At 38.1% G+C, this 25,027-nt stretch overlaps 1 protein-coding gene across 32 annotated transcripts in view; it reads left to right on the forward strand.

Moving 5' to 3' along the window:
- CHD9 (chromodomain helicase DNA binding protein 9) overlaps positions 1-25,027 on the forward strand; it is a 284,556-nt gene that overhangs the window by 146,019 nt on the left and 113,510 nt on the right. For 16 of the 32 annotated variants that reach the window (XM_070063515.1, XM_051846761.2, XM_070063503.1 and 13 more), the window contains one exon: positions 17,643-17,974. Coding sequence is in view for 19 of the 32 variants with exons in the window: in XM_051846761.2 (XP_051702721.1) it covers positions 17,643-17,974 (332 nt within the window). In the remaining 13 variants the exon portion in view is untranslated. The other 16 variants (XM_070063523.1, XM_070063508.1, XM_070063507.1 and 13 more) reach the window with 3 other exon arrangements.

The following is a 25,027-nucleotide window of genomic DNA, read 5'->3' on the forward strand; positions in this document are numbered from 1 at the left end:
GCCCTGCACCCACATGGGAGACCAGGAGAGGCACCTGGCTCCTGGCTTCAAATTGGCGCGCCGGCCGCAGCGGCCACTGGGGGGTGAACCAGCGGAAAAGGAAGACCTTTCTATCTCTCTCTCTCTCTCTCTCTCTCTCTCACTGTCCTCTCTGCCTGTCAAAAATAAAATAAAATAAAAATTAAAAAAAAAAAAAAGTTACACAGAGGGAGGAGAGGCAGAGAGAGAGGTCTTCCATCTGCTGGTTCACTCCCCAGTTGGCTGCAAAGGTCGGAGCCACATCAATGCAAAGCTAGGAGCCAGGATCTTCCTTCAAGTCTCCCACATGGGTACAGGTTCCCAAGGAGTTGGGCCATCTTCTGCTGCTTTCACAGGCTATAGCAGATTGCTGGATCGGAAGTGGAGCAGCCTGGACTCAAACTGGCACCCATATGGGATCCGGGCACTTCAGGTGGCGGCTTTACCCACTATTCCACAGCACCGGTCCTGAACATTAACTTATTCTTTGACTACACAGTTCCAAGTCTTCCTCGTCCTTTCTGGTTCCTATTGATTTTTTTTATCTTTGTCCTCAAAACATCTGGTACTGCTTCTTTTTCTCATGTTGTAGATGTATATATTTTAGCTCTATCATAAGAATAGCAACAATTTTGTGGACAATATTCAATCTTTTGTTTCTTGCCTATTCTCCAGGGTCTGTTGTTACACCTATTTGTAATATGTTCTTAGCAACTATTTTCTAAAGTGAGTGTCTTCCACTATCAGTAGACTAGCATAACTTATAGAAATTATACTAAAATAATCTAATTTAGTTTGTAGCGCAATAATTAAAGCTAATAAAAAGAGTTGCTAAATAGGTAAGTTAGAGGAAAATTGATCCTGTCCTTTTGGTATGTATATTTTAAAATCACTTATTTGAAAGGTAGAGCAACAGGGTGGAAAGAAGAATGATGAGGAAGAGAGAGCACTTTTATCCATTGATTCACTACTCAAAAACCCACAACAGCCAGGGCTGGGCCAGGGAGCCTTTCATTCCATCCACTTCTCCCATGTGGGTAGTAGCAGCACAAGTACTTGAGCCATCACCTGCTGCCTCCCAAGATGCTGTAGCAGGAAGCTAGGTTTAAAATGGAGTATACGGAATGTAGGCATCTCAAGTGGCTGCTTAACCACTGTGCCATAGTGCTTGCCCCCAAAATTCAATTTTTGAATAGACATTTGCTAGATTATATTTTGGAGAAAGAGCACTAAGATTAAGGTCTTAGGCCACTATCTGTTACTATAACAAAATACTTGAGATCAGTAACTTATAAAGAATATAGAGATTTGGTTTGGTTTGTGGTTCTGGAGGTTGGGAAGACCAGGGATGGACATGGTCCTGTACTACATCATAACATGGCAGAGGTCATCAAATGATGAGCAGAGCAAGGACACCAAGAGCACTCACTTTTATAACAAAGCCACTTCCTGAATAACCAATTAACCTATGAATGGGTCTACCAAAGGTTCTGCCTTTCAAATACCATTAACATGTGACTTTGGGGATTGTATTAGGCAGGCACTGTAGACAACTGAAACAGTAAATTGAAAGTTTTTGTATATTGTATCTAAAGAACAGGAAAGTTGCTCAGTGTTGCTGGAATATGAAAAACAGAACAGTTGTTTGAGAATTAGAGATAGAAATGAAGGGATATATGCTGATCATGTTATTCAGAAACATAAAGACCTAAAATGAGTACAAACTTAAACATATTGTTTCCTTTTTTTCTCTTTCACATTTTTATTGTGGGTTAAAAAGAAAAAACAACTACCTTTTCTTCCTGCTTCTTCCTTCCCCTCCTGACTAGTGACATTGGTTAAGGTAACTCTCAGCTTTTTCAGCATTTTGTAGATTGCTCCTGGTATTTGAGGAAATATACAGTATTATATTTCTCTTACTTTTTCTTTCTAAATGAAAAAATCTGAAGTATCATGTTAATATTATAAAGAAAAATAATTTGTTTTAGTCTTAAGACATCATTGCATGAGAAGCACTGTTGGCCTTTTCCAGAAAAACCTGGATGTAATGAATTGTCATTTACTCTAATGATAATGTTGGTAATAATCTGAGTTATAATCTCTAAATATAAATTTTATTAAACTATAATGTACCTACAGAAAATAAAGAAATTTAAGTGAACAGTGTGATTAACTTTGAGAGTGTAATCGTCTTCTGCATAATCAGTTTCCTGATCAAGTATTATTGGATCAAGTAATAGAGTAATCCTTGAAATCTCCTAGAGCTTCCTCTTTGCCACTGTTTGCCCTCACCCCAGTTGTGACTACTATTCTAACTTATATATCCTCATACGTTAATTTTTCATATTATTGGAATTTATTTGTATTTATGTTGGGTATATACTCAGGAGTGGAACTGTTCAATCATTGGGTATGTGAATGTATTAATTTCCTAATGCTATGCTCTGTAGTAGCAAATCACTACATACTTAGAAGCTTAAAACAGCATACATATTTTTTTTAAAGATTGATTGATTGATTGATTTGAAAGGCAGGGTTTACAGAGAGAGAGAGAGAAACACACACACACACACACACACACACACAGATATCTTCCATCTACTGGTTCATTCCCCAAATGGTTGCAATAGCCAAAGCTGGTTCCATTTGAAGCGAGAAGGCAAGAGCTTCTGTGTCTCCCATGTGGGTACACGGGGCCAATGACTTGTTCTGTCTTCTGCTGCTTTCCCAGGCCCATTAGCAGGGAGTAGAAGTAGAGCAGCCAGGACTGGAAGTGGTGCCCATATGGGTTGCTGGTGTTGCAGGCAGTGGCTTTACCCACTATGCCACAACACCAGCCTCAACAGCACACATTTAGTATCTCGTAGTTTTCATGGGTCAAGTGTCTGGGTACAAGCTTTGCTGGGTTCTCTTCCTACACTCTCAAAAGAGGTGTATCAGCGGAGGCTGCAGCTTGTTTCTTCAGGGTCAGTAGGAGAGTATCCCTGAAGTAGAGACAGATTAAGCCCTGTTCTTTAAAAACGTAAAACTCTTCTTTTTCAGGTTTGAGGCAATTGCATATTTGCAGACTCACATGAAATTGTAAGATATAATACACAGAGATCCAGTATACGCTTTACACAGTTTCCTTTAATGAAAAAATTTTGTAGAACTTCAGTATCTTACCAGGGGTCAGGAGGTTGAATTAAAGTAATCCAGTAATCTTAACTAGATTTTGCCAGTTTTACATGCTCTCATTGGTGTGCATGTATGATTTTTTCTATGAAATTATAACTCATATGTAGATCCACATATCTACCACCCATAGTTAAGAAACAGAATAATACCATCACAAGAATCCTATTGTCCTTTCTTAACAACATCCACCTCTCTCCAACCCTAGTCTCATCCATAAACCTTTGCAACCACTGATCTGTTCTCTAACTACAGTTTTATTGTTTCCAGAATGTTATACATATGAAATCAGATAGTGAAATCAGAAGTATTCATTGACCTCTTCGAATAGTGTTTTGGAAACTTTTTGACTGGGACCCAACATATAAGTGCTTATTTAGACATGTTTATGAATGTATATACATAGATGTGTATGTGTGTGCATTAAAATATACTTAATATTTCTCAAATCACACGAGTCTATTTAGCCTACTCAATGCATTAGATATAAAAAAACAAATACTCTTTAATACATCAACTCTCACTGCCTCCTTAAAGGATTTGAAAGAATTGTTTTTCCTGTGCATTTATTTTAAGACAATTGGAAACATTGTTTTCCAAAAGAATTTAGAGCTTGATAGTCAGTGTTATCAAGCTAGTTATGTAACTGCTTGGCTAATTTGCTTACATTATTTCCCTTCTACTTTATCAGGAACTATCAGGGCTATTTTTCTGGTTGTCACTACAATATCATCTTTGTAAGTGGGGAAATGTGGTTGATGGCATCTTGGTAAACTTAATGTTACTGGTTTCAAGATAGATTATCATAGATGAGTTTTTAATGCTTTGTGAACTTTGGATCAGTGATCACCTAAGTGCGAGTGGTAGATGTGGACAATGTATAGTAAAATTATTTTTGAAAAGTTGAACTCTGCTGTTATTTCAGTGTAATAGAAAGGTACTTATCTGTCTATGTCTGAATTATTTTATCTATTAAGACTATAGTAATTAGTGTTCAATTTTTTAATTTCATAGTAATACGAAATCAAGTAAAAAAAATACACATGAAATTTTGGAAACTTTTGAGGAGGAAAATGGGTTATAGATGGCCTTGTATTCAAGAAGTTATTTTTGGTACTCACCTTCTTTCCCCTTGCAGGAAGCATTTGAAAAAAGATACTATTGAAAGTTTATATTATTTACCAAAGCAATATTTATATATAATAAATTTTTATTGCTAATGTGGTATTTTGAATTATTATATAGAGTGCTTTAAATATTTTTTAAAAAAGATTTATTTATTTATATGAAAGAGAAAGACATCTTCAGTCCACTGGTTCACTCCCCAAATGGCCACAATGGCCAGAGCTGGGCCAGGCCAAAGCCCAGAGTTTCTTCCAGGTTTCCCACATAGGTGCAGGGGCCCAAGTACTTGGGCCATCTTCCACTGCTTTCTCATGCACATTAGCAAGGAGCTGGATGGGAAGTGGAGCAGCTGGGACTCAAACCAGTGTTCATATGGGATGCTGGCACTATAAGCAGCAGCTTAATCCAATATACCACAACAGCAACCTCAAATTTTCTACTCAAATTTTAAAGCCAACCCTCTAGTTTCTTTTCTTTCTCTCTCTCAGTGTTTAAGCACTATATTAGCTGTTTTTTATAGCCCACAAACATACTCCAGTTCCTGATTCTGCTGTCCCTACTATCTTTCCTTTCATGTACCTGGGTAAGAAGAGCCTTTGAAGTTCACCATTTCTTTTCTTATCGTTTACTTTTTAACTGTTGTAGTATGGCCTCCCTCTCAACTCTCCATTACACTTTCCTAACCATATGCCTGGAGTGCTAGAAACTATGGGAATATTTGAAACATGATGGAGGTATATCACATGAACACAGGAAGCAACATGAAAGTGAACTAAAAACCAGAGCTGGGATAATTGAGTAACACATGAATAGTCATAATATCAAATTATAAGCCATAGGATGAAATAAATATCCCTGAGTATTTATTGGCATAATTAAGTGAATAAATAAGTTAATAAGAAAGAAGAGCCAGGTCTTGTTTATAGTTGAATTTCTATTGAAAATGCAGAAGGAGAGGCCAGTGCTGTAGCTTAACAGGTTAATCCACTGCCTATAGTGCTGGCATCCCCTTACGGGCACTGGTTTGAGTCTTGGCTGCTCCTCTTTCTGATCCAGTTTTCTGTTAATGTGCTGGGAAAGTAGCGGAAGATGGTCCAAGTCCTTGGGCCCCTGCACCACCCACGTGGGACATGCGGTTGAAGCTTCTGGCTCCTGGCTTTAGCCTGGCCCAGCCCCAACCAGTGCAGCTATTCGATATTTCCCCTCCTCCCCTCTCCTCTCCTCTCCTCTCCTCTCTTCTCCTCTCCTCTCCTCTCCTCCCCTCCCCTCCCCTCCCCTCCCCTCTCCTCTCCCCTCCTCTCCTCTCCCCTCCCCTCCCTGCCCCTTCCCTTCCCTTCCCTTCCCTTCCCTTCCCTTCCCTTCCCTTCCCTTCCCTTCCCTTCCCTTCCCTTCCCTTCCCTTCCCTTCCCTTCCCTTCCCTTCCCTTCCCTTCCCTTTCTTTCCCTTCCCTCTCCCACATCTCCCTCCTCCCACCCCATAACTCTGCTTTTCCAATAAAATAAATAAATCTTTTTTTAAAAAATAGTACTTTGGGGACCAGTATTACCACATTAATCTGCTGCCTGCAATGCCAGCATCCCTTATCTCTTCCTCTCTCTCCCTATAATTCTGCCTTCCAAAAAAAAAAAAATCTTAAAAAAAAATACAGAAGAAATGATAGCAAATTTCTGTTGGGTACATACTGTAGTAATAATTGTTACAGGCAAGAACCATCAATAAATGCTAAAATTATTGAATAAATGTATATGAGAAACAGGAAAGTTGCATAATCCCAAAATATCTTCTCATATGATATATAGTAATTATAAAAGGAAACATTTACAGTGGAAAATCATGGGAGACACTACTTTAACCAAATGATAAAGTTGATATAACCAAGAATCAGATTTACTAGCATAGTGTACTCCCTAATATGATGTACTGAGTAGAGAAAAACAACATCACACCACTACAATAATAATATCTAATATCTCTGAGGATTTGTGTGCCAGATACCATGCTATGCACTTTGTAAAAACCATGTATTAGGTCTCACAGCAGCCCTCTAAGGTAGATGCTATTATTTGAAAGCATTGAGAAAATAACACAGGGGCCGGCATTATGGCATAGTGAGTAAAGCCACCGCCTGTGACACTAGCTTCCCATCAGGGCACCGGTCCTAGTCTCTGCTGTTCCACTTTTGATCTAGCTCCTGCTAATGGTCAGGGAAAAGCAGTGGAAGATGGCCCTGGTGCTTGGGCCTCTGGCACCTACAAGGGAGACCCAGATAAAAGCTCCTGGCTTCTGATATCCACCTGGCCCAGCCCCAGGCATTGCGGCCATCTGGGCAGTGAACTAGCAGATGGAAGATCTGTCTCTATGTGTCTCTCCTTTTCTCTCTCTCTCACTCTGACTTTCAAATAAATAAATAAATCTTAAAAAACCACACACAAACTAATGTAAAATGAAAGGTTATTTATGACTTGTTTTTAAATCCTGTATAAAAAGATTTTTTTTCCCTTTCCTTTTGTTCATTTATTTGAGAGGCAGAGACAGACAGACAAGCTGACTCAGGCCAAAGGCTGGAATTAGGAACTCAATTTCTATCTCTCATGTGGATGGCAGTGACCCAACCAGTTGAACCTTCACATGCTGTGTCCCAGGGTACCTATTAGCAGGAAGCTGCAATGAGGTGCAGAATCAGAACTGGAAGGCAGGCACACTGATATGGGATTTGGGATTTTTTTTTTTTTTTTTTTTTTGGGTAAAAGATTTATTTATTTATTTGAAAGGCAGAGTTACAGAGAGGCAGAGAGAGAGAAGTTTTCCATCCACTGATCGACTCTCCAGATGGCCGCAACAAGCTGGAGCTACGCCTGTCTGAAGCTAGGAGCCACGAGCTTGTTCTGGGTCTCCCACACGGGTGTAGAGACCCAAGGACTTGGACCATCTTCTACTGCTTTCCCAGGCCATAGCAGATCGCTGGATTGGAAGTGAAACAGCCAGGAATCGAACCTGGTGCTCATATGGGATGCCAGCACTGGAGGCAGCAGCTTTACCAGCTATGCCACAGTACTGGCCCCAGGTTGAGATATTAACTGCTAGGCCAGTTGCCCACCCCAGGAATGAATATTTTTATTGAAACCACTTAGCAAACATGTTTCTGAAAATCTGATCTTTTTATTTCTGTCTATAAAATCATTATTGATTCTCTAATTTCTTCAGCATAAGATCATGTAGATGTATATATATTTAAAATTTTGTTTATTTGAATGGCTGAGACAGAGTTCCTATCTGTTAGTTCATTCCCAAAATGACTTCAACAGCTAGGCCTGGGCCAAACAAAAGCCCCTAACCAGGACCTCAGTCTAGATTTCTTGTGTGGGTAGCAGGGACCCAACTACTTGAACCATCAGCTACTATTTCCCAGAGTGTGCATTAGCAGGAAGCTGGAATCAGAACTGGAACCCAGGCACATTGATATGGGATGCAGGCATCCCAAGCTGTGGCTTAACTACTATTCTAGATGCAATGTCCAGGTATTTTAACAAAGCTGGTAATAATTTTGTAATCTAACCTGTTAGATTTCATTCCTTATTGCTTATCATTTTCCCATATGCATTTAGTTTTCTTGTCATGCCAATCTACTTGGTATTCCAGGATATAAAAGTTTTAAAATTTCTTTGTGGAGCCAGTGCTGTGGCATAGCAGGTAAAGCCTCCACCTGCAGTGCCAGCATCCCATATGGGTGCCGGTTCACATCCCAGCTGCTCCACTTCCAATCCAGCTCTCTGCTATGGCCTGGGAAAGCAGTGGAAGATGGTCCAAGTCCTTGGGCCCCTGCACCTGTGTGGGAAGACTCGGAGGAAGCTCCTTGCTCTTGGCTTTGGATCGGTGCAGCTCTGGCCATTGCGTCCATTTGGGGAGTGGACCAGCAGATGGAAGACTTCTCTCTCTCTCACTCCCTCTGCCTCTCCTTTTCTGTGTAACTCTTTCAAATAGTTAAATCTTTTTTTAAAAATTTCTTTATAACATTTCATGGATCTGAATACACAAAAGTAGAATATCCATCACCAACTATTTCATCTGCACTACCCTTTAAATATTTTACCCACTCTCTCCATGGATTTTTGTTTAACTATTTATTTATTTATTTGCCTGAAATGCAGAGTTAGAGACAGTCAGTGAGATCTTCCATTTACTGGTTCACTCTTCAAATGGCCACAATGGCCAGAGCTCGGCTGATCTGAAGCTAGGAGCCAGGAGCTTCTTCCAGTTCTTTCATGTGGGTGCAGGGGCTCAAGAATTTAGGCCATCTTCTGGTTTCTCAGGCATATCAGCAGGATGCCAGATCAGAAGTGGAGCAGGCTGCTTTACCGGCTGTGCCACAGTGCTGGCCTTCCTTGGATTTTTTTGAAGCACATTCTGCTTATCACTTCATCTGTGAATATTTCAGTTTCTGTAATCTGAGATATCAAAGACGTGTCCTTAAAATACTGCAAAACTAGTTTGACACCTGAAAAAACCTGTAATTCCTCTACAATCAAGTATCTGATCAGAATTTAAGCTTCCATATTTTAATAAATGTATTTTTACATTTTGTTTGTTCAGGTGAATATCTAAACAAAGCCTACACATTGCATTTCATTTATAAGTCTTTCAAGTTTCTCTCATGTTTTTCCTTCCATTTGTTTTCTTTTGTTATTTTAATTAACCATTAAGTCCCCTTTATGATCCCCTTTTATCTATGGGATTTGTTTGTTTATTTGAAGGGCAGAGTTATATAGAGAGAGACAGAGAGGGAGATCTTCCATCAGCTGGCTCACTCCCCAAATGGCTGCAATTGCTGGAGCTGGGCCTATGGGAAGCCAGGAGCCATGTAGGTACAGGTGACCAAACATTTTGGCCATCCTCTGCTGCTTTTCAGGCTGTTAGCACAGATCTGGATTGGAAATGGAATGTCGGGGACTTGACCTGGAACCCATTTGGGATGTCGGCACTTGAAGGTTACCCACTTTTCCATGGTTCCGGCCCCTTAGAACTTCTTATTTGATGAATTCAGAGTCATTTGTCCTTCAGAGTTCCCACAGTCTGGATTTTACTGATTATATCCCCATTTTGCTGGTTGCATATAAAATGTTCCATTCTCCCATGTATTTCCTGGAAGTTAGATAAATAACAGCTTTTGTGAACATTTATTTGCCTGGGCAGTTATATTGAAGATAAAAATAAAGATAATGTGTTATCTATTTCAAATATATTCAGGATTATGAAACTTGAAAAATGTTACTATTAGCTGAAAGTGGAAACTTGGGTACTTCTACAAGTCACAAGCCTTTTAATTTGTGAACATGGTAGCTCACAGATGTGAAGAAAGTGAAGTGAAATAATTGTTTCACTTCTGTCAAAAACTCTGAAAACACATCTAAGAGTAAAACTCAGAAAAAGACTTTGACGTTATAATTTGCCTTTGGATCAATTTTTTTTCACTGTTTAAAGCAAAGTTTTACGGGTAACTTGAAGAAAAATATTGTATGCATTAAAAACTTGAAGACATCACAACATTGTTGTTTGATATATACAACTAAAATTAATTATAAATCTAATTTTTTTTTTAGATTTATTTATTTGAAAGCCAGAGTTACGGAGAGGGAGAGACAGACAGAAAGGTTTTCCGTCCACTAGTTCACTCCTCAAGTGGCCACCATGGCCAGAGCTGAGCCAGGAGCTTCTTCCGGGTCTCCTACACAGGTGCAGGATCCCAAGCACTTGGGCTATCTTTTACTGCTTTCCCAGTCCATAGCAGAGAGCTGGATAGGAAGAGGAGCAGTCGGGATTAGAACCAGCACCCATATGGGATGCCGGCACCACAGGTGGAACATTAACCCACTGTGCCACAGTGCTGGCCTAAAATCTATTCTTTTTAGGAAATTGTTTTAATATGAATATTCAAGTAAAGAATTATTATGCTTCTGGTTTTTTTTTTTTTTTTTTTTTTTTTAGAGAAAGGTTCACCCCCCAAATAGCTGCTATGGCTGGTGCCTGCACCGATCCGAAGCCAGGAGCTTCCTCCTGGTCTCCCATACGGGTGCAGGGCCCAAGCACTTGGGCCATCCTCCACTGCCCTCCTGGGCCACAGCAGAGAGCTGGACTGGATGAGGAGCAACCGGGACTAGAACCTGGGGTGCCAGGGCTGCAAGCAGAGGATTAGCCTAGTGAGACGCGGTGCCGGCGGCTGTTGCAGGCAGTTGGGGAGTAACTCTTTCTTATTTGAAGGAGTTACAGAGAGAGGTAGAGACAGAGAGAAAGGTCTTCTATCCGCTGATTCACTCCCCAGATGGCCACAAAGGCTGGAGCTGAGCCAATCCGAAGCCAGGAGCCAGGAGCTTCTTCCGGGTCTCCCACGTGGGTGCAAGGGTCCAAGGACTTGAGCCATCCTCCACTGCTTTCCCAGGCGATAGCAGAGAGCTGGATTGGAAGAGAAGCAACCGGGATTAGAACCGGCGCCCATATGGGATGCCAGTGCTTTGGGCCAGGGCTTTAACCCGCTGTGCCACAGTGCCGGCCCCAAAATCTCCAATTTCTTGTTCAAGAGTCTTTGCTGCTTTGACCTTATGAAGAAAAAAGAGAATAACAGTGTCGCAAGCACCACTTGTCACGCAGCTTGACAAGGCTAATGCGACATGTCAGAGCATGAGGAAGAATCACACAGAATTGTGATAGTCTTTTCAATATAATTTATTATTCATAATCAGTACCACTCAATATATATGTATTTAATAAACACATCTAAAGGTCACTACCACTTAGTATATGTCGTTAATCCAAAGGTCATAACACACATCTAGGAGTAAGGCAATTTCCAGAAATATCCATCAATGGTTATTACAAAGCATAAAAGCATAACCGATGTAAATACTCATGGCTAGGATGTAATGTGAATGCTGCGTTCTCAAGGTTCGTATCACGGTCACAAAAAAGTAAAAGTCCAAAGTCACCATTACCACTTGGAGAGATGGATCTCTAAACAGTCACTTACAGGCAGGAGTCGTGGGATGACTGGCACTCTCTGGACAGTAGGCTTGAAGTTCCCGGATAGACAGCAAGGTGAAGGGTTGGAGAGGTCCAGTCCAGCTCCGATGTCAGGTCCGGCAGCAGCTGGGATGTCCAGGCAAGGTTGGCTCCAGTGGAGTGGCAAGCAGAGCTTCAGTCAGTGGAGACTTAGGCAGTTTCACTTGCACTGAGCCATGGTCCCTGGGGATGAAGAGCAGTTGTGAGGCTTGCCTTTTTATCCCCCCTCTGGAGCAGGTAGGCGGTGAAGGTGCCCTAGTGTGTCACCAATCACAAGCTCATCCTTTGGGGTGTAACCAACCAGATGTTGATGCCTGGGTGCTGTAAGGTGCCCAGCGCATAACAGATCTTCCCAGGCAGACGAATCAATTAATTCACAGGCTTTTATTGGGGTTCTGCTCCAGGGCGAGGTTCCCCGGTCCCAACAGAGCAACAGAGCGGGGGCTGGGGAAGTCGCGCGTCAGAGAATTGGGAGAGCTTTTATAGATTCAGGGCATGGAAGTTAAAGGTTGAGGCGGGTCTGATCCTCATTGGTTGACCTTTAGGCACCCGCAGGGACCTTGACAAGGACTTTCTTCCCCAGAAGTAGGCCTTTCCATTCCTGGAAGTGTAGGCCTTCCCCCTTGCGGATCCCAAAGCTACCAGGTGTGACCAGTGATGTTTTAGGTGTCTTCTGGGTGTGACCAATTGTGGTGCAGTAGGGATGGTGAAGTAACGCAGTAGCCAGCTGGTTGGCTTCTTCTTATAATGTAATGCTCCCCACTCCTCATCAGGCTTCACCACCTATGTCTGTTCTGACAGTTGGTCTAGGCAGTTTCTGGTGCTTGGTGGCCTTAGCTCAAGTAACTGCATTTTGGTTTTGCTTTTTCTCTTCCTTTTTGGGTTAGTGGTGCTCTGTAACTCTTTTGGGACTCCTGTGGGACTCCCCACAAACAGGTGATGTGAAAACTATTTAATTTTATTAGGGATGTGAAGTACATTTATACTCTGTTCTAGTTTATCTTTTTAGTGGTAATCGGAACATGATTTAATATACTATTAGGTAGTGACCTATGATTTAATGAAAATCTGAGGTTCCCCAAAATGAAATATGGTATCCAGTATGTTCTCCTGTGTTCTGCTCAGTTGCTATCAAAATTGTAAGTCATATACTAAATGATCTGCCTTACTATGATTTATTTTTCTTATTTTTCAATGTTTGGATTTAATGTTATACATTTTTTAATTATTTTTTATCAGTTAGGATACAGATTCTTAGTGGATAAGGCCTGTGCTTTAATTTTTTTAAAAAGGTTTATTTATTTGAAAGTCAGAGTTGCAGAGAGAGAGGAGTGGCAGAGAGAGAGAAAAAGAGAAAGGTCTTCCATCCGATGGTTCATTCCCTAGTTGGCCACAACGGCCAGAGCTGCGCAGATCCAGATCCGAAGTGAGGAGCCAAGAGCTTCTTCTGGGTCTCCCATCCAGGTGCAGGGGCCCAAGGACTTGGCCCATCCTCCACTGCTTTCACGGGCCATAATGGAGATCTGGATCGGAAGTAGAGCAGCTGGGTTTCGAACCAGCGTCCATATGGGATGCCAGCGCTTCAGGACAGGGTGTTAACCCACTGTGCTATAGCACCGGCCCCTAATTTAAATTTTTTAAAAGCTTGTATTCTAAAATTATCACAAACTTACAATAAAATTCCAAATATAGTACAAAGAATTGCAGACCTGATACTCTCATTCCTAAAGACTTTAGAATATATTTCTTTCTTCTTTTTTTTTTTTTTTTTTTTTTTTGGACAGGCAGAGTGGACAGTGAGAGAGAGAGAGAGAGAGAAAGGTCTTCCTTTGCCATTGGTTCACCCTCCAATGGCCGCCGCGGCCGGCGTACCGCGCTGATCCGATGGCAGGAGCCAGGTACTTATCCTGGTCTCCCATGGGGTGCAGGGCCCAAGCACTTGGGCCATCCTCCACTGCACTCCCTGGCCACAGCAGAGAGCTGGCCTGGAAGAGGGGCAACCGGGACAGAATCCGGCACCCCGACCGGGACTAGAACCCGGTGTGCCGGTGCTGCAAGGCAGAGGATTAGCCTAGTGAGCCGCGGCACCGGCTTAGAATATATTTCTTACAGGTAAGAACATTTTACTGTAGAACCACAATTTGCTAAAGCAAGTGGGAAATAAATATAGCAGGAACTGTGGAGACTGAGAAGAAGAAAACAAAACAATATACAATTTTGTAGATTTGACAGAATTTGATGATTTCATAGATGGAGGACAGAGAAAACAATAGCATTGTGTGTATATTGGGAAGTGACTGGCATTAAAAAGGTTTAGTTATTTCACACCATGCTGTTGATGTTCTGTGAGCTATATATAGTTTTAAAATGTTACATGTTTTAGTGGCAGAAGAAATAGTTGATCACAGATTCTCTATTGTTTGCTGCTAAGATTGATTGTTAAACAGTTGGGATTTTAATATGGGTAAGAGAATCTGTTAAAAAACTTTCTGGGGAGAAGTGAGTTATTTTGGAAATCCTCCTAGGTTCTTTGAATATGTCAGTAAGTTAAGGGTAATAAAGGCGAATAGCAGGGGAATCCGCATCTTACGTTCTAGCCCTGATTTTTCTGTCTCCCAGGATCCAGTCTCAAATTTCCATGTTAGAGCTCCACATTTCAAACTCAGAATGAAAAGAATTAAACTTACACACACACACACACACACACACACACACACACACTTATAAACCCTTTCTCAAGTAAGTTTCCTATTCTTTTGCCTTCTTTTGTACCAGTAGTTGGCCAACAAACCAAGTATTGACTCTTCCCAATCCTTACTCATATCTTGTTGATTCTTTGAATCAACAGTATCTTTGAAGACACTGGGGGAAAAATACAGATTTCTTCTTTTTTTTATAACTAGTATACCTGCATTTTTAGAAAGTCACTTACTTTTTTTTAAATTAGTCTCTAAATTATACTGTTTGAACCAAAAGTGATATAATGTAGTGGTTACAACCATGATCTGCATAATGAAGCCCTCTTGTTTTTAATTTCTGGTTCACTATTCATTAACTTTGTGATCTCAGGCAGGTTGCTTTTCTGTGCCTCAGTAGCTGTATCAATAAAATGAGCATAGCAGTAGTTCATGTTTCACAGGGTTATTTTGAAGACCAGCCGATATATGGGAAATATTAGGAATAGTTCCTGGAACATTGTAAGCCCTATATTTTAATTTCATTATTGTTATCATTAGTATTTTGTGATGGCATGCTTTCTCTGGTCTCTTCTATCACTTTTTAAAAGATTTGTTTATGATTGAAATGCAGAGTTACAGAGAGAGAAGGAGAAATAAATCTTCCACCCACTGATTGACTCCCCAAGTGGCTGCAATGGCTGGGGTTGGGCAAGGCCGAAGCCAGGAACTTCTTCTGGGTCTCCCATGTGGCTGCAGGAGCCCTAGTACTTGGGCCATCCTCCGCTGCTTTTCCAGGTGCATAAGCAGGGACCTGGATTAGAAGTGAAGCAGTGGGGACTCAAACCAGTGCCCACATGGGATCCCAGCACTGCAGACGGAGGATTAACCTTCTAAGCCACAGTGCTGGCCCCTAATCTATCATTTTGTAATGCTACTACTATAAGAGTATCTTTCTCATTGACCACCCCCTTTCTCTCTGTCATCACTGTTATTATTTCCTTGTTATCCTTCAGGATTAGTTATTATTTATAAAATATTTAGAATAATGACTGGCACTTAAGTACTCAGTGTTAGCTCCAATTATTATGATGATTTTTACATACTTGCTCTTAATGGTTTTCTGCCTTTACTATCCTTTCATTTTGTCTAGATTGGTTTTCCTGGGACAGTATTCACCTTTTGGTGCCCAAAAGAAAAAAGAATTTTTGATAGCATTATCATATTACTAGACTAGAACAGTTGAAAAAATGAGTTTAACAAAAGAGGTAAACTTGAGTTTTGAAGCAGTAAAGTTTTATTTTAGCTACTTAAAATCACCGCTTACTAAAATTGCCTCAAATTTTTAAAGAAAGAGAAATTGTATCGATGATCAAATTTAAGTTGATCTGCTACTCATTTATTTTTAGGAAGGAGCTAAACTTAATTTTTTTTTGAAAAATTCAGGAGTTCAGTTAAAATAGAATGTGAAGAGTAAAAGTCAGGAGGATTTTATGAGTTTTTCATGTTAGGCAAATAAATTAATGTATTCATCCCAATTAAGATAGTGAAAAAAATTTAATGTAGTTAGTCATTCTTTATAAATAGGTCTCATTTGTTCATTTCAAATCATAAGCCTCTTTCTAGAACTTAAGTGAAAATGGCTTCATTTCCGTATTTTTAAAGTAATACTGTTAGCTTTTTGTTAGAAGAGACATTATCTAATTTCTTAAAGAAAAGTCACTTGTTAAGTGTTTATTTGCATGACCTGCTCTTTAACCCTTCAAGCTATTTCCGTATTTCAAATATATTAGAATATCGTGGAGAAAAGTGTTTTTCTCCGGTAAAAATTGCATTGGATTTTTTTTTTTTTTTAATACTGATAGCCACACAGAACTGTTTTACCAGTTTTTGGTGATTTTTAAAAATAAGATTTTTTAACGTATATTTTTAAAAACTTTAGGAAATGGCAGAGTGAGAGTTAATGTGTTACAAGGGAAGAACAGTCCATTGGGGGTTAAATTGCAGAGTCTAATGGAATAATAACTGGTAGCACCATCTGCTGGCCTACTTCCGCAGAAGGAGTCAGTATTTTTAACGACATCTCTAATATTCATGCTGATGCATTTTGATGCTTTGTGCATTCATTTCTTTCTGTGCTTTGTTGGAATCTGGCTATCTGCTTACAGCTATTGAGGAAACTCTGCTTTTTTGGAGGGTTTACAGCCTTTATCATACCTAAATAGGATGAACAGTAGATATAAACTTGCCAAGGCAGAAATGTGTTGATAAATTAAAATGTGTATTTGTGGAGGGTTGTGCATCTCTTGGTTGCAGCTTGCTAAATAGGCCATTTAGGAATCTTCTTTCAATGCTTTTTTCTTGAGCACTGCCTGGGGTGGTGAAAAAGCAGAGGGCAAGCCTTTGTCTGACGCCAAAAATGTCTTCAGTGAAGAGGCCAAGAGGAAGGGTAAGTGAAAGCCTGAATGAGTGGGAGGAGGAGGGGTTCTTTGGGCTAAAAGGCTAATGGGATTGAATAACCTTCCTTATTACTGGCTGCTGCTGCGGGAGTCGTACTGCATCGCCATCTTGAGCTTGTTGCTGTTTTCTCGAGTCTTGGTTATTTGTTATAGCCTGTAGGCCTTAAGGTGGCATTTTAGCGAGCGATTCAAAACCCTCCTTCCCTTCCCAGTGCTGCAGCACTGCTATGAAATCTTTGATGAGGCAGGTATAGAAAAGATATCCAGTGAAGCACACTGGAATCAGCATGAAAATGTGTTTGAAAATTCCTGATGGTTTTTTCCTTTGCTATAGTCAGAGGCATGTTTACGGGTAAGAATATAACAAAACTGTGATCTAAGTATATGTGGATGAATGTGTGTTTGAAGAAGAAATTCTTTTTAAAATGCTTTTGATCTGCTTCCTGTGATATTGCTAAAATATTAATAATTTTAATGTAGAACTGTAAAACTTGTTTCTTTCCCAGATTGCTTGAGCAAAATAATTATGATCTAGAAAAGGGAAAAAAAATTCCACATTTAACTCTTCCATGGAAAAACTAAAACTTTCTCTAATTTTAAGTATGGGAATGTCTGTTTACTAACTAGCTATGTTGCTGCATTAAAATGACCTAAATGATTTCAGGTTCTAATTCAAGTTTTAAAGTAAAGGTTTTATTTTTGTAAAAATAATAATAAACTGTAAGGAATAGTTCTAAATTAAACTTCCTATTTTAAACCTATTAATAATTTTCAGAGTTTTGAAGTGGAGAGAAAAGAAGAGACTTCTATTTCAAATGCACAGAATATTTACAGGATAAAATTTGAGTGAACTATTTTTACAGGACAAAATATCACATTACCTTACTAACTGAAAAATGCTATGAAAATATCAATGAATCTATTACCAGTCTTGAAGCTACATTTTTAAAAGCAGCAGTTGAGCTGTTTCTACTAATTTCTAAGATAAGCAAAATGTCTTAATTTTTAATTTGTTTGTAGCACTCACGTATTTGTTCATGAAATTTTATTTTTCTACATAACTTTAAATTTTCGGAGATATTGTCAGTTATTTTACATGTACTTTGGTATATTCTATAAAACAATCTTTTGATCTCTCTAGCCTCCATCTTCCAAGAAGAATGATGGTTCTGGGACATATACTAAGTTGCAGAATACCCAGGTGAGGGTCATGTCTGAGAAGAAGCAGAGAAAAAAGGTGGAATCAGAAAGCAAGCAAGAAAAAGCTAATCGTATAATATCAGAGGCCATAGCAAAAGCAAAGGAGCGTGGGGAACGCAATATTCCACGAGTAATGAGCCCTGAAAACTTTCCTAGTGCTTCAGTTGAAGGAAAAGAGGAAAAGAAAGGTAGAAGGATGAAATCCAAACCAAAGGACAAAGACAGCAAAAAAACAAAACCTTGTTCTAAGTTAAAAGAGAAGACGAAAATTGGGTAAGTTGGTTAAAAATTAAATTCCTTTTTTTTTTTTAAAGTATACCCTGTCTAAATTACTTTTGATTTGAGTGTGATATATTTTACTCTCATTTAGAGTTTTAAATTTCCAGGTATCATGTATATCTTATTTCCTTTTTGAATGAATTAACTTATATTTCAGGATTCCCTAAATTTTCCTATTCTGTGAATGTAGCTTTTTGTACATTTTTTAAAATATCAGTAAATGGAATTCAAAATAGGAAAACGTTTCAGTCTGTGTAACTAAGGAAGGTAAAAAATAAGATCCATATTGCTATGCCAGCTTCAAATTCACTTTCTTTATGGACCATACATTGAAATTCTTTATAAGATTTTTATACTTCTTTATATATTTGTGTCTCACTGGGCACCTTATAGTTTTAGTTTTCTTGCCATTCTCTTTAGTTCTCAGACCCATAGCTTTGAACTAAATGGAAAGGCAAGAAAGCAAAAACTATGTAAGCCAACAATAAGCAGTTCCTGGGGCTTACTGATTTACTCATGTTCAGTCTCTGATTTACTTACTATAATAATGAGGCCAAGTGAGGATTAATGCTTGAAGAGAATTTTAAGGAAAAAGAGTTGCTGTAGGGGGATACATTAATTCTACTATTTTTATTTGCCTGCTTATGTAATACATTTTCAACAAACAAAATATAATAGGAGTTATTTGCTTTATATGTGCGTTTTGTTTTGCATGCAAGAGTAAATATAACCCAAGGTCAATGTGGTTTAAAATTATTTTGGAGGAACTGTTTGGTCATTTTTTTGAAAGCTTTATGTGGACTTTTGTATGAAGTGCTTAATCTTAATTTCTTCTTTCATATACACACAAAACACAATAAAGACCCCCTTTTGTTATGAAAGTCGTCATTTTTGAGAAATTATTGATTAAATAAATTTTTAGAACTATGATAATTTTGTAAGCCAAATGAATTCTTAGTATTTTAAATGCAGCCACAAGATTGAATTATTTACTTTGGTCATGATAGCATCATTAAATAGTACAGGCTTTCTTAAGATCAGTAAGTATTAGGATTGATTTTACATTTATTTGCAGACAACTAAAGTGAAATATCAAAGTTAGATTTCTTTTTTTATTAAAAGTTTTTAATATGAAAGTATCTTTTCTAAAGCTCTATCTAATTTTATTTAGGACACCCCATATTTAGCCTTTTGCTAGGTTAAAAGTTAATATGCTTAAAGTTTTCCAGTTTTAACTTGTTCAGAGATATGGTCAAAGCAGTGTACTATTTTAAAGGATAATATTTTGAAAAATGATGCATAAAATAAGAAATTGACCAATAAACTGCAGAAATTACAGCAGCAATTATTTGCTTTAAACTTGAAGGGAGCATCTAAAAGGAAACAATTCCAGAAGAGAATCTGGTTATGAAAAAGTAATGTACACAAGGGAAAATTAGTAATAATTGAATTCAAGAGAAGCATCAATTTTTTTATGATGGTATAGTATGGAATAGTAAAACTACTATGTTGTATTGACACATTTTGTGCTATTTGTATTTTTTTATTTGTAGGTAGATTATAATTAATCATTTTAATAACACCCAGCATTGTTCAATTTAGTATTTATTTTTAGGTAACAATATCAAGAAAACAGAAAATAAGAAAGTTGTACTAGGAATGACATTTTTCTATTTTAGTTAAGTATATGATAAGATAATGAGTAGTTCCTCAAAAAATGGACTGGTTGAGAGTATAGATCTTTCTTATAGAGGAGTTCATAAATTGTAGGCAGGTTAGCAAAATTGAAGCTTGCCTATATTATTAGGCTGTTGGAGTAAGACAATATCTTGATCATCTTTACCAACCAGAGATAAAAATAAGTGTCATGGTAGAGAAAAGGCATAGTTAGAATAAATGCAACTCATATACAATCCAGAATTCCAGTGTTACTCAGTTGAAATATTTAATTACCATGCCTTCAAATAAGAGACTATACTTTATAATTTTTAATTTCCTTAGTTTTCACTTTTTATGTGAAGTCATCGTTAAAAATAAGTTGCATTAGTACAGTTAGTTATGAAATGAATGTATTTCACAACTAGTTATGAAATATTTATTTTCTTTTTAAAACCCTTGTTTATTAATTTTAGAACATTTGGGTTACTAATATCAGATTATTGATATCAGATAATTTGTGAAACAATATATGCTGCATTGTAACCACCAGTACTATGATACATAAATTTAAAATGTAGTTCAGTTTGTAAACAATAATTTATGTGTGATGCACAGAGCTGTTATTTATTTAACCCACAGATGTAATTTAGAAGACCAATCTTAAAAAAAATAATAATGTCTCTGCTTGCTGGTATATTTGAAACCTTATCATTATTTGTCACTTTCATAGTTGTTTTTCAATGCAAGAAATAGAGCACTATCATATAGTCTAAGTTTTATAACAATTCTCTGAGTTAAACTGGGTAGACAGTACAATAATGTAGTTAAAGTCTATGGCTTTGGAGGCAATTGCATTTATTGAAATGCCAGTTCTATCACTTATATGTAGTATAACCCTGGAGAGGTGCTGAACCTCCCAACTCAAGATTCCTCATCTGTAAAATGGGAATGATGATAGTGCTTATCTCCTGGTGAAGTGAGTTCTTATCGTCAAGCCTAAACTCATCCAGCCACCCAGGTTTCTCTTTCCATTAAGACTGTGTTTCCATTAAGATCAGTTTGAAAGTCCAATAAAAGAGAAAAAGTGTTAACTTACTAAGGCAGATAATAGACTAGTGATACTATTAACTATTTTCACACAAGCATACCTCTGCTTATCAGGTTATCTAAAAGAGCATTTAAGATAAATAAATTTTGTTTGAAATGTGCATGGAATTTGAGAGAGTTGCCAATAGTTACCTGAAAAAGTTGAAATGGGAGTGACAGTGAAGTGTGAGGTAGAATTAGAAGCAAACCTTTTTCTGCTTTGACATTTTTCATAATCTTGCTGGTCAGGTGCTTAAAAACTACTTTTCAAATAGAACAACAGGTTTTCCTTAAATAATAATAGGTATATAATAGATACTCCATTAATGGAATGGAATGAATTTTATGAAATGAATGAATGGAAAGAAGATTGAACATTGAATGATACCAAATGGTTGAATTTGATTTGTTAAATTGAAAACAGAAATGGCAAACTAATCTGTTCATAAAACTGCAGAGACATAACTAATGATATTAGTGAGTTAGACTCTAAAGTTAATTAGTAAAATTCATTCTAAAACCCCAAAATGTTCTTATGACTTAGTTTGGTTATTTGGATTATATATTAGAACTTCACATGATTTGACTGAAACAGTTTTAACTTTATGCTTTATAACTTTGAGCTTTATGTTTCCATGTTGTCAGTCTGAATTTACTTCTTTGTTTTGTAGATTATCTGACAGACATAAAGTTATGCTTTTGTTATTTTAAAATGTTCTCATAGTCCTATAAAATTAATCAGTTTTAGCCTTTTGAAATTAAGCTCCTCTAGGGGACCAGCATGTGGCGCTGTGGGTTAAACCACCACCTGCAACACCAGCATCCCGTATGAGCACCAGTTTAAGTCCTGGCTTCTCCACTCTCAATCCAGCTAAGTGTACCTGGAAAAGCATTGGCTGATGACCCGAGAACCTGGGTCCCTGCCACCCATATGGGAGACCTGGATAGAGTTCCAGGCTCTTGGCTTCAACCTGGTTTGGTCCTGGCTGTTGCAGCCATTTTGGGAGTAAAACAGAAGAGAAAAAAAATCTCTCCTGTCTGTAACTCTGCATTTTAGATAAGTGAAATCTTAAAAAAATTAAAAAAGAAAAACAACTTAAAACTTTCCTTTTTTGTATTACTCATAATTATCCTAGTTATCAAGTCCAAGAAGTAACTTTCCTTTCTAGTTACAGCAGAAAATATCTAAATTTGGAGACATTCATCAAAACCCAGTAGAAAATAAGTTTAAGTATGTTATGAAGAAAACACTTAGATCTCAGAATTAAATTCTACTTTTATTTGCTAGTCTTTTGAACTCCCAAGAAGGAAGGAAGAAAATAATATCTTAAAATTACTTACCATGTTCCATACATATTCATGTATATGTATATTTTTAGTAAAACTAACTTGTATTTATGTCTCTTTTAAAAATTTTACTTGTTTGGGGCTGGCACCGTGGCGCACTGGGTTTGTCCTCCGCCTGTGGTGCCAGCATCCCATATGGGCACCGGGTTCTAGTCTCGGTTGCTCCTCTTCCAGTCCAGCTCTCTGCTGTGGCCTGGGAAGGCAGTGGAGGATGGCCCAAGTGCTTGGGCCCCTGCACCCGCATGGGAGACCAGGAAGAGGCACCTGGCTCCTGGCTTCAGATCAGTGTAGCTCCAGCCGTAGAGGCCATTTGGGGGTGAACCATCGGATGGGAGACCTTTCTCTCTGTCTCTATCTGTAACTCTACCTATCAAATAAATAAATAAAAAAATTTTACTTGTTTGAAAGACAGAACTCTCATCTGCCGGTTCACTTACCAAATATCTACTACAGTTGAGGCTGGAGTAGGCCAAAGCCAGGAACTGGAGACTGATTCCAATCTCCCATGTAGATGGTAGGTATCCAACTACTTTTTCCATCACTGCTGCCTCCTTGAGTACACATTAGCAGCAAACTGGAATTGAGAGTAGCCAGGACTCAATCTTAATTGCTGTGCAGAATGCCTGCCCTACATGTATGTCTTTAGAGAAATATTTCCATCTATAGAACAAAATCTAAGTAAAAAATAAATCATCAGAAATTTTCACTTTATAGTACATATAAATAAAGTGACATGGCCCCTAATTGCAAATTTTTCAAAGTCATACTTGAATAAAATATAAACACATTAATTAATAATTGTTTCTCGTTACATAACAAGACAGTTGTAGAGACTGGCCATTGTCTTGGTGATTAAGATGCTTGTATCCCATATCACAGTGCCTAGGTACTGAATCCCAGCTCTGTTCCCACTTCTAGCTTCCTACTAATGAGCACAGCAGTGATGGCTCAAGTAGTTGGACCCCTGTCACCCATGTTGAATAACATGTCTCTGTCTCCTGGCTTCACCTTGTCTCAGATCCAGCCTTTGCAGACATTTGGGGAGTGAACTCATTAATAGGAGCTCTCACTTTGTCTCTGTTTCTCTCTGTGTGTCTCTGTTCTCAAATTTTTTTAAAAAAGGAGTGATAAATGAGTAGTATACATTTATTATTAATCATACACCATTAGTATTCTATATATAAATTCTGTAATTTTTAAAGCCAAGCAGATAAAATGTTTTACTAATTTTTCTACTTAACATCTAAATTATAAAGCTCAGTGGAAATCTGAAACATACTCATTCATAGAAAGAGTAGATCTGTATATTATTTTTGAATTTCAATGAAAACTTAAATTTCCATTTTTAAAAATTATACCTTGGGGCCTGCGCTGTGGCATAGTAGGCTAAGCTTCCGCCTTTGGCGCCAGCATCCCATTTGGGCACCAATTCAAGTCCTGGCTGCTCCTCTTCTGATCCAGCTCTCTGCTATGGCCTGGGAAAGAAGTAGAAAATGGCTCAAGTGCTTGGGCCCCTGTACCCATCTTGGAGACCCAGAAGAAGCTTCTGGCTCCTGGCTTCAGATCGGCCCAGCTCTGGCCATTGCAGTCATTTGGAGAGTGAACCAGTGGATGGAAGACCTTTCTTTCTTCCAGTCTCTCCCTCTGTCTGTAACTCTACCTCTCAAATAAATAAATAATTTTTTTAAAAAAGAATTATACCTTTACATGAAACTAGTAAGATTTATTAGCAGAATGATGTAGCACATTTTACTGAATCTAAGATGTCATTGATTATAAAACAGTTATTACCAGTTAAAATTGTGGCATGTTATTAAATGAATCCTGATAGCAGAGCTGTTAGTTTATGAAAAATATATATCTTTTAAGAAATAATATTAGACTGAACTCATAAATATATTGACTAATAAATACTTATCTAATACTTGGATTATTAGTGATTATTTATATGAAACAACTTAGTGTTTTTTATTCCTCCTTTTGGAAAAAATGAGTGCAACTTTAAACAGGAAATAATAGTCCAATTTACCAAAAACCCACAGTGTTATTGGCATATATTTCAGATTTACAGTTTTATCTAAAAGAAGGGACAAACTTGATCACTTTCCCCAAGATAGGTTTAGTAGGAAGTCTTTTTAAAAAAATTTTATTTTATTTTATTTTATTTTATTTATTTGAAAGAGTTACAGAGTGAGGTAGAGACAGAGAGAGAGAGGTCTTCCATTTGCTGTTTCACTCTCCCAGATGGCCGCAAGGGCCTGAGTTGTGCTGATCTGTAGCCAGGAGCCAGGAGCTTCTTCCGGGTCTCCCATATGGGTGCAGGGTCCTAAGGACTTGGGCCATCCTCTACTGCTTTCCCAGGCCACAGCAGAGAGCTGGTCTGAAGAGGAGCATCCAGACTAGAACCAGCACCCATATTGGATGCTGGCACTTCAGGCCAGGGCTTTAACCCTCTGTGCCACAGTGCCGGCCTAATAGGAAATCTTGAGCTGAACTTTAAACCTGAGGGGTTTCATTGAGTTAAATGTTTATAAACAACAACAAAAAAGTTTGTTTGATTACTTTAAAATAACTTCAGTATCTTTTGCTTGATTTGTAAAGAAAAAATAATAGAATTTTGCCTCTTCACTTTTGATGAATTGGGTGTGTTAATTACAACAAATGGACTAATTGGGTAAGATTCATTGTCCAATTATTGCAATGAGAGAATCAACAGGGGGCAATTACAGATTGACACAGTGTAGAATGCAGCTTGTTACACAGTATCTACTAATAACATGTGGGTAGGATTTAGATGAGTGCATAAATTACATCTGAAAATCAAATATAGACATGTCAAGTATAAACACTGTGGTTTACTAGTGCCTGCACTTATCAAATGAATTAACATTTCAAATTTAGGTCTTAGTTTGAAATTGTCCTTTAATGTCAAGAAAAAAAACCCATGTTTTGATA

Source organism: Oryctolagus cuniculus, chromosome 18 (assembly GCF_964237555.1).
Source record: "Oryctolagus cuniculus chromosome 18, mOryCun1.1, whole genome shotgun sequence".
NCBI classification, from domain to species: domain Eukaryota; kingdom Metazoa; phylum Chordata; class Mammalia; order Lagomorpha; family Leporidae; genus Oryctolagus; species Oryctolagus cuniculus.